This window comes from Electrona antarctica (assembly GCF_951216825.1).
Source record: "Electrona antarctica genome assembly, contig: scaffold_206, whole genome shotgun sequence".
In the NCBI taxonomy this organism is placed as follows: Eukaryota; Metazoa; Chordata; class Actinopteri; order Myctophiformes; family Myctophidae; genus Electrona; species Electrona antarctica.
In genome coordinates, this window is record NW_027637825.1 from 170,295 (window position 1) to 182,794 (window position 12,500).

The 12,500-nt window shown below is 42.6% G+C and overlaps 1 protein-coding gene across 1 annotated transcript in view; it reads right to left on the reverse strand.

The window, feature by feature from the left end:
• LOC306918624 (thrombospondin type-1 domain-containing protein 7A-like) overlaps positions 1–12,500 on the reverse strand; it is a gene marked incomplete at both ends in the record, with an annotated part of 147,684 nt that overhangs the window by 95,773 nt on the left and 39,411 nt on the right. The window contains one exon of the mRNA XM_079531515.1: positions 3,609–3,805. Within this exon, the coding sequence (XP_079387641.1) occupies positions 3,609–3,805 (197 nt within the window). The remainder of the gene's footprint in view (positions 1–3,608; positions 3,806–12,500) is intronic.

Below are 12,500 nucleotides of genomic sequence, written 5' to 3' on the forward strand. Positions count from 1 at the left end.
CAAAAACACGCGCGCACGCACACGCACGCACGCACGCGCGCGCGCGCACGCACGCACGCACGCACGCACGCACGCACGCACGCGCGCGCACGCACGCACGCACGCACGCGCGCGCACGCACGCACGCGCGCACGCGCACGCACGCACGCACGCACGCACAGGCACAGGCACACGCACGCACAGGCACAGGCACAGGCACACGCGCACGCACGCACGCACACGCACGCACAGGCACACGCGCGCACACACACACACACACACACACACACACACACACACACACCTCTCTCCATGGTTTCCAGACGACATTAGCATATTCATGGTTTTTCGGCTCCAGATTTAATGTGGAGTAAAAAATAAATAAAAAAAGCTAGAATTCCCGCTGAGTTTCACACATGACTGCCAACGCAGTCTGCTCTAGTGCGTGCGTGCGTGCGTGCGTGCGTGCGTGCGTGCGTGCGTGCGTGCGTGCGTGCGTGCCACCCAACTTCTAGACCAATCAGTGAGGAGGTGACTCCCCACAGAGTGAAAGGACTCGTCTGACAGTAAAACTGGAGTATGAATGGGCCAGTCAGGGACCAATCAGAAGACTGACAATGGGTCAGTCAGGGACCAATCAGAAGACTGACAATGGGGCCAGTCAGGGACCAATCAGAAGACTGACAATGGGGCCAGTCAGGGACCAATCAGAAGACTGACAATGGGGCCAGTCAGGGACCAATCAGAAGACTGACAATGGGGCCAGTCAGGGACCAATCAGAAGACTGACAATGGGGCCAGTCAGGGACCAATCAGAAGACTGACAATGGGGCCAGTCAGGGACCAATCAGAAGACTGACAATGGGGCCAGTCAGGGACCAATCAGAAGACTGACAATGGGGCCAGTCAGGGACCAATCAGAAGACTGACAATGGGGCCAGTCAGGGACCAATCAGAAGACTGACAATGGGGCCAGTCAGGGACCAATCAGAAGACTGACAATGGGGCCAGTCAGGGACCAATCAGAAGACTGACAATGGGCCAGTCAGGGACCAATCAGAAGACTGACAATGGGCCAGTCAGGGACCAATCAGAAGACTGACAATGGGGCCAGTCAGGGACCAATCAGAAGACTGACAATGGGGCCAGTCAGGGACCAATCAGAAGACTGACAATGGGGCCAGTCAGGGACCAATCAGAAGACTGACAATGGGGCCAGTCAGGGACCAATCAGAAGACTGACAATGGGCCAGTCAGGGACCAATCAGAAGACTGACAATGGGCCAGTCAGGGACCAATCAGAAGACTGACAATGGGGCCAGTCAGGGACCAATCAGAAGACTGACAATGGGGCCAGTCAGGGACCAATCAGAAGACTGACAATGGGGCCAGTCAGGGACCAATCAGAAGACTGACAATGGGCCAGTCAGGGACCAATCAGAAGACTGACAATGGGGCCAGTCAGGGACCAATCAGAAGACTGACAATGGGCCAGTCAGGGACCAATCAGAAGACTGACAATGGGCCAGTCAGGGACCAATCAGAAGACTGACAATGGGGCCAGTCAGGGACCAATCAGAAGACTGACAATGGGCCAGTCAGGGACCAATCAGAAGACTGACAATGGGCCAGTCAGGGACCAATCAGAAGACTGACAATGGGCCAGTCAGGGACCAATCAGAAGACTGACAATGGGTCAGTCAGGGACCAATCAGAAGACTGACAATGGGCCAGTCAGGGACCAATCAGAAGACTGACAATGGGCCAGTCAGGGACCAATCAGAAGACTGACAATGGGCCAGTCAAGGAACCAATCAGAAGACTGGCAATGGGCCAGTCAGGGACCAATCAGAAGACTGACAATGGGCCAGTCAGGGACCAATCAGAAGACTGACAATGGGCCAGTCAGGGACCAATCAGAAGACTGACAATGGGCCAGTCAGGGACCAATCAGAAGACTGACAATGGGTCAGTCAGGGACCAATCAGAAGACTGACAATGGGTCAGTCAGGGACCAATCAGAAGACTGACAATGGGGCCAGTCAGGGACCAATCAGAAGACTAACAATGGGCCAGTCAGGGACCAATCAGAAGACTGGCAATGGGCCAGTCAGGGACCAATCAGAAGACTGACAATGGGGCCAGTCAGGGACCAATCAGAAGACTGACAATGGGCCAGTCAGGGACCAATCAGAAGACTGGCAATGGGTCAGTCAGGGACCAATCAGAAGACTGACAATGGGCCAGTCAGGGACCAATCAGAAGACTGACAATGGGCCAGTCAGGGACCAATCAGAAGACTGACAATGGGTCAGTCAGGGACCAATCAGAAGACTGACAATGGGTCAGTCAGGGACCAATCAGAAGACTGACAATGGGGCCAGTCAGGGACCAATCAGAAGACTGACAATGGGCCAGTCAGGGACCAATCAGAAGACTGGCAATGGGCCAGTCAGGGACCAATCAGAAGACTGACAATGGGGCCAGTCAGGGACCAATCAGAAGACTGACAATGGGCCAGTCAGGGACCAATCAGAAGACTGACAATGGGGCCAGTCAGGGACCAATCAGAAGACTGACAATGGGCCAGTCAGGGACCAATCAGAAGACTGACAATGGGCCAGTCAGGGACCAATCAGAAGACTGACAATAGGCCAGTCAGGGACCAATCAGAAGACTGACAATGGGCCAGTCAGGGACCAATCAGAAGACTGACAATGGGCCAGTCAGGGACCAATCAGAAGACTGACAATGGGCCAGTCAGGGACCAATCAGAAGACTGACAATGGGGCCAGTCAGGGACCAATCAGAAGACTGACAATGGGGCCAGTCAGGGACCAATCAGAAGACTGACAATGGGCCAGTCAGGGACCAATCAGAAGACTGACAATGGGTCAGTCAGGGACCAATCAGAACACTGGCAATGGGGCCAGTCAGGGACCAATCAGAAGACTGGCAATGGACCAGTCAGGGACCAATCAGAAGACTGACAATGGGCCAGTCAGGGACCAATCAGAAGACTGACAATGGGGCCAGTGAGGGACCAATCAGAAGACTGACAATGGGCCAGTCAAGGAACCAATCAGAAGACTGGCAATGGGCCAGTCAGGGACCAATCAGAAGACTGACAATGGGGCCAGTCAGGGACCAATCAGAAGACTGACAATGGGCCAGTCAGGGACCAATCAGAAGACTGGCAATGGGCCAGTCAGGGACCAATCAGAAGACTGGCAATGGGTCAGTCAGGGACCAATCAGAAGACTGGCAATGGGTCAGTCAGGGACCAATCAGAAGACTGGCAATGGGCCAGTCAGGGACCAATCAGAAGACTGACAATGGGTCAGTCAGGGACCAATCAGAAGACTGGCAATGGGTCAGTCAGGGACCAATCAGAAGACTGGCAATGGGCCAGTCAGGGACCAATCAGAAGACTGGCAATGGGTCAGTCAGGGACCAATCAGAAGACTGGCAATGGGCCAGTCAGGGACCAATCAGAAGACTGACAATGGGTCAGTCAGGGACCAATCAGAACTGCAGGACTTGCAAAGTCTAATGACAAAGTGAAAGTGAAAGAATCAGCTCTAATAACCTTAATTCTTTACAAAGTGAAAGTGAAACTTATCTCTAACCTTCTTTGCTGCGCAGCGAGCCCAGGTTGTTAGGGGGCGTGGCCTCGGCGGGAATGGGCGGGGCTTGGACGCAGTAGACGTCGCGGCTCTGGACCCCGCCCCCGCACAGCCCGGTCTGGTTGCCGCGGCGACGGTCCTGCTGGCTCAGGAGAGAATCCACCCGACACTCGCTCCACTCCGTGACCCTCCACAGGTAGCTGGAACACAGAGGGCAAAGGTCACAGGGGGTCAAAAAGGTCAGGGGTCATATATCAGAGGAAGGTTTAAAGAGGGAGAGTGCAGTGATTATTTTCCCCTCAAATTTGAATATTAAAACCTTAGAGTATTTATTAATAGAGACCCTGAGGCGAAATGGACATAGTGGCCGAATTTGGTATTGCAGTTTGGACCCAACGCGCTGGGCCGTTGACTATCATTGCACACGTCCATGATGACACGTGAACGCTGTTTCATACGTGAACGCACGTGAACACTGTTTCATACGTGAACGCACGTGAACGCTGTTTCATACGTGAACGCACGTGAACGCTGTTTCATACGTGAACGCACGTGAACGCTGTTTCATACGTGAACGCGTGCAATGATAGTCAACGGCCCAGCGCGTTCACGATATGGGTCCAATCCATATCCCAGAATGCACTCTGTTCCTGAGTGAAATCGCCTCATGCGCTTTTGAGCAACTTAATGCAAGTGGATGGGAGGAGAAATTCGGTGCCGTCTCTATTCATATATACTCTAAGATTATAACCTGTTATATTATATATTAATTATATTAATATATTATAACCATACTTGGTGGAAACTCCATGGATGCATAAAACAGGAAAAAAATACAACAACCATCGCACTCCATCTTTAAGTTACTGCATTTCGCTACACTTTTGACAGGCTTGACGTCAAAAACAAAAAAAAAGTCTTCTGAAAGAATATATATTCAAAGATTTGTGCCGCATTTTCACGATAAAAAAAAATAGCAGATCTACAAGCTCGTAGCGCGCCATCTGCTATTTTTCAATAGCTAAATTATAACATAATGCTTAAAACACCAAAAAGGGGTTCCCGCCCAGAATGGGTTTAACCAGAGCCTTTCCGATATACACCAGTTGAGAACATCTCAAAGGCCTTGATATTGACAAGCAACGTTCCCACACTTTTTGGGTTAGGGTTTAGGGTTACCCTAACCCTAACCCTAACCCTAACCCTAACCCTAACCCTAACCCCAACCCCTAACCCCAACCCCAACCCCTAAACCTAACCCTAACCCTAACCCTAACCCTAGGGTTAGGGTTAGGGTTACCCTAACCCTAACCCTAAAACCATTTCCAAACCCTTTAGAGAACATTTCCAAACCCTTTGGAGAACATTTCCAAACCCTTTTGGAGAACATTAAACCCTCCAGAATATTTAACCCAGTGTCCAACAATCATTCAGCGCAATAATGACTCTCTTACTCCTTTGTGCAATGGTTGATTATCGCATATGAATAAATTATGACCGTTACGATATGAATACATTATGACCGTTACGAACACGCTATGAATACATTATGACCGTTATGAACACGCTATGAATACATTATGACCGTTACGAACACGCTATGGATACATTATGACCGTTACGAACACGCTATGAATACATTATGACCGTTATGAACACGCTATGAATACATTATGACCGTTATGAACACGCTATGAATACATTATGACCGTTACGAACACGCTATGAATACATTATGACCGTTACGAACACGCTATGAATACATTATGACCGCTACGAACACGTTATGAATACATTATGACCGCTATGAATACATTATGACCGTTATGAATACATTATGACCGTTACGAACACGTTATGAATACATTATGACCGCTATGAATACATTATGACCGTTATGAATACATTATGAATACATTATGACCGTTATGAATACATTATGACCGTTACGAACACGTTATGAATACATTATGACCGCTATGAATACATTATGACCGTTACGAACACGTTATGAATACATTATGACCGCTATGAATACATTATGACCGTTATGAATACATTATGAATACATTATGACCGTTATGAATACATTATGAATACATTATGACCGTTACGAACACGTTATGAATACATTATGACCGTTACGAACACGTTATGAATACATTATGACCGTTACGAACACGTTATGAATACATTATGACCGTTACGAACACGTTATGAATACATTATGACCGTTACGAACACGTTATGAATACATTATGACCGCTACGAACACGTTATGAATACATTATGACCGTTACGAACACATTATGAATACATTATGACCGTTACGAACACATTATGAATACATTATGACCGTTACGAACACGCTATGAATACATTATGACCGCTATGAATACATTATGACCGTTATGAATACATTATGACCGTTACGAACACGTTATGAATACATTATGACCGATATGAATACATTATGACCGTTATGAATACATTATGACCGTTACGAACACGTTATGAATACATTATGACCGCTACGAACACGTTATGAATACATTATGACCGCTACGAACACGTTATGAATACATTATGACCGTTACGAACACGTTATGAATACATTATGACCGTTACGAACACGCTATGAATACATTATGACCGTTACGAACACGTTATGAATACATTATGACCGCTATGAATACATTATGACCGTTATGAATACATTATGACCGTTACGAACACGTTATGAATACATTATGACCGCTACGAACACGTTATGAATACATTATGACCGCTACGAACACGTTATGAATACATTATGACCGCTACGAACACGTTAGGAATACATTATGACCGTTACGAACACGTTATGAATACATTATGACCGCTATGAATACATTATGACCGTTATGAATACATTATGACCGTTACGAACACGTTATGAATACATTATGACCGCTACGAACACGTTATGAATACATTATGACCGTTACGAACACGCTATGAATACATAATGACCGCTACGAACACGCTATGAATACATTATGACCGTTACGAACACGCTATGAATACATTATGACCGTTACGAACACGCTATGAATACATTATGACCGTTACGAACACATTATGAATACATTATGACCGTTACGGACACGCTATGAATACATTATGACCGTTACGAACACGCTATGAATACATTATGACCGTTATGAACACGCTATGAATACATTATGACCGTTATGAACACGCTATGAATACATTATGACCGTTACGAACACGCTATGAATACATTATGACCGTTACGAACACGCTATGAATACATTATGACCGCTACGAACACGTTATGAATACATTATGACCGCTATGAATACATTATGACCGTTATGAATACATTATGACCGTTACGAACACGTTATGAATACATTATGACCGCTATGAATACATTATGACCGTTATGAATACATTATGAATACATTATGACCGTTATGAATACATTATGACCGTTACGAACACGTTATGAATACATTATGACCGCTATGAATACATTATGACCGTTACGAACACGTTATGAATACATTATGACCGCTATGAATACATTATGACCGTTATGAATACATTATGAATACATTATGACCGTTATGAATACATTATGAATACATTATGACCGTTACGAACACGTTATGAATACATTATGACCGTTACGAACACGTTATGAATACATTATGACCGTTACGAACACGTTATGAATACATTATGACCGTTACGAACACGTTATGAATACATTATGACCGTTACGAACACGTTATGAATACATTATGACCGCTACGAACACGTTATGAATACATTATGACCGTTACGAACACATTATGAATACATTATGACCGTTACGAACACATTATGAATACATTATGACCGTTACGAACACGCTATGAATACATTATGACCGCTATGAATACATTATGACCGTTATGAATACATTATGACCGTTACGAACACGTTATGAATACATTATGACCGATATGAATACATTATGACCGTTATGAATACATTATGACCGTTACGAACACGTTATGAATACATTATGACCGCTACGAACACGTTATGAATACATTATGACCGCTACGAACACGTTATGAATACATTATGACCGTTACGAACACGTTATGAATACATTATGACCGTTACGAACACGCTATGAATACATTATGACCGTTACGAACACGTTATGAATACATTATGACCGCTATGAATACATTATGACCGTTATGAATACATTATGACCGTTACGAACACGTTATGAATACATTATGACCGCTACGAACACGTTATGAATACATTATGACCGCTACGAACACGTTATGAATACATTATGACCGCTACGAACACGTTATGAATACATTATGACCGTTACGAACACGTTATGAATACATTATGACCGCTATGAATACATTATGACCGTTATGAATACATTATGACCGTTACGAACACGTTATGAATACATTATGACCGCTACGAACACGTTATGAATACATTATGACCGTTACGAACACGCTATGAATACATAATGACCGCTACGAACACGCTATGAATACATTATGACCGTTACGAACACGCTATGAATACATTATGACCGTTACGAACACGCTATGAATACATTATGACCGTTACGAACACATTATGAATACATTATGACCGTTACGGACACGCTATGAATACATTATGACCGTTACGAACACGCTATGAATACATTATGACCGTTACGAACACATTATGAATACATTATGACCGTTACGAACACATTATGAATACATTATGACCGTTACGAACATGCTATGAATACATTATGACCGTTACGAACACATTATGAATACATTATGACCGTTACAAACACATTATGAATACATTATGACCGTTACGAACACGCTATGAATACATTATGACCGTTACGAACACATTATGAATACATTATGACCGTTACGAACACATTATGAATACATTATGACCGTTACGAACACGCTATGAATACATTATGACCGTTACGGACACGTTATGGATACATTATGACCGTTACGGACACGCTATGGATACATTATGACCGTTACGAACACGCTATGAATACATTATGACCGTTACGAACACGCTATGAATACATTATGACCGTTACGAACACGCTATGAATACATTATGACCGTTACGAACACATTATGAATACATTATGACCGTTACGAACACATTATGAATACATTATGACCGTTACGAACACGGTATGAATACATTATGACCGTTACGAACACGTTATGAATACATTATGACCGTTACGAACACATTATGAATACATTATGACCGTTACGAACACGCTATGAATACATTATGACCGTTACGAACACGCTATGAATACATTATGACCGTTACGAACACGTTATGAATACATTATGACCGTTACGAACACGCTATGAATACATTATGACCGTTACGAACACGCTATGAATACATTATGACCGTTACGATATGAATAAATTATGACCGTTACGAACACGCTATGAATACATTATGACCGTTACGAACACGCTATGAATACATTATGACCGTTATGAACACGCTATGAATACATTATGACCGTTACGAACACGCTATGAATACATTATGACCGTTATGAACACGCTATGAATACATTATGACCGTTACGGACACGCTATGAATACATTATGACCGTTATGAACACGCTATGAATACATTATGACCGTTACGAACACGCTATGAATACATTATGACCGCTATGAATACATTATGACCGTTACGGACACGCTATGAATACATTATGACCGTTACGAACACATTATGAATACATTATGACCGTTACGAACACGCTATGAATACATTATGACCGTTATGGACACGCTATGAATACATTATGACCGTTACGAACACATTATGAATACATTATGACCGCTACGAACACGCTATGAATACATTATGACCGTTAGGAACACATTATGAATACATTATGACCGTTACGAACACGCTATGAATACATTATGACCGTTACGATATGAATAAATTATGACCGTTACGAACACGCTATGAATACATTATGACCGTTACGAACACGCTATGAATACATTATGACCGTTACGAACACGCTATGAATACATTATGACCGTTACGAACACGCTATGAATACATTATGACCGTTACGATATGAATAAATTATGACCGTTACGAACACGCTATGAATACATTATGACCGTTACGAACACGCTATGAATACATTATGACCGTTACGAACACGTTATGAATACATTATGACCGTTACGAACACATTATGAATACATTATGACCGTTACGAACACGCTATGAATACATTATGACCGTTACGGACACGCTATGAATACATTATGACCGTTATGAACACGCTATGAATACATTATGACCGTTACGAACACGCTATGAATACATTATGACCGTTACGAATACATTATGAATACATTATGACCGTTACGAACACATTATGAATACATTATGACCGTTACGAACACGCTATGAATACATTATGACCGTTACGAACACATTATGAATACATTATGACCGTTACGAACACATTATGAATACATTATGACCGTTACGAACACGCTATGAATACATTATGACCGTTACGATATGAATAAATTATGACCGTTACGAACACGCTATGAATACATTATGACCGTTACGAACACGCTATGAATACATTATGACCGTTATGAACACGCTATGAATACATTATGACCGTTACGAACACGCTATGAATACATTATGACCGTTATGAACACGCTATGAATACATTATGACCGTTACGGACACGCTATGAATACATTATGACCGTTATGAACACGCTATGAATACATTATGACCGTTACGAACACGCTATGAATACATTATGACCGTTACGAACACGGTATGAATATATTATGACCGTTATGAACACGCTATGAATACATTATGACCGTTACGAACACGCTATGAATACATTATGACCGTTACGAACACGCTATGAATACATTATGACCGTTACGAACACGGTATGAATACATTATGACCGTTACGAACACGCTATGAATACATTATGACCGTTATGAATACATTATGACCGTTACGAACACGCTATGAATACATTATGACCGTTACGAACACATTATGAATACATTATGACCGCTACGAACACGCTATGAATACATTATGACCGTTACGAACACATTATGAATACATTATGACCGTTACGAACACGCTATGAATACATTATGACCGTTACGATATGAATAAATTATGACCGTTACGAACACGCTATGAATACATTATGACCGTTACGAACACGCTATGAATACATTATGACCGTTACGAACACGCTATGAATACATTATGACCGTTACGAACACGCTATGAATACATTATGACCGTTACGATATGAATAAATTATGACCGTTACGAACACGCTATGAATACATTATGACCGTTACGAACACGCTATGAATACATTATGACCGTTACGAACACGTTATGAATACATTATGACCGTTACGAACACATTATGAATACATTATGACCGTTACGAACACGCTATGAATACATTATGACCGTTACGGACACGCTATGAATATATTATGACCGTTATGAACACGCTATGAATACATTATGACCGTTACGAACACGCTATGAATACATTATGACCGTTACGAACACGGTATGAATACATTATGACCGTTACGAACACATTATGAATACATTATGACCGTTACGAACACGCTATGAATACATTATGACCGTTACGAACACATTATGAATACATTATGACCGTTACGAACACATTATGAATACATTATGACCGTTACGAACACGCTATGAATACATTATGACCGTTACGATATGAATAAATTATGACCGTTACGAACACGCTATGAATACATTATGACCGTTACGAACACGCTATGAATACATTATGACCGTTACGAACACGCTATGAATACATTATGACCGTTACGAACACATTATGAATACATTATGACCGTTACGAACACGCTATGGATACATTATGACCGTTACGAACACGCTATGAATACATTATGACCGTTATGAACACGCTATGAATACATTATGACCGTTATGAACACATTATGAATACATTATGACCGTTATGAACACATTATGAATACATTATGACCGTTACGAACACGTTATGAATACATTATGACCGCTACGAACACGTTATGAATACATTATGACCGTTACGGACACGCTATGAATACATTATGACCGTTATGAACACATTATGAATACATTATGACCGTTATGAACACGCTATGAATACATTATGACCGTTATGAACACATTATGAATACATTATGACCGTTATGAACACATTATGAATACATTATGACCGTTACGAACACGCTATGAATACATTATGACCGTTACGAACACGCTATGAATACATTATGACCGTTATGAACACATTATGAATACATTATGACCGTTACGAACACGCTATGAATACATTATGACCGTTACGAACACATTATGAATACATTATGACCGTTACGCTATGAATACATTATGACCGTTACGAACACGTTATGGTGGGAAAACGTTTTGTTATCAGCCGGAGGAGATGCAGCCGAATGGCCTTGTTTCCCCTTCCAGGCTGTAAACAGCTTTAAGTGTGTTTGGATGGAGCGTTTCTCTAAAGTGTTCCTTTCATCCCATCGACCTCCACAGAGAAGTGTTTACAATCAGCCCTCAGGGACCATCGTCCAATCACCATGTCCTCTTCAGGGCCCATCATCCAATCAGCATGTCCTCTTCAGGGCCCATCATCCAATCAGCATGTCCTCTGTGAGATCAGCTGAATGTCGCCAGGGGGCTACTCTA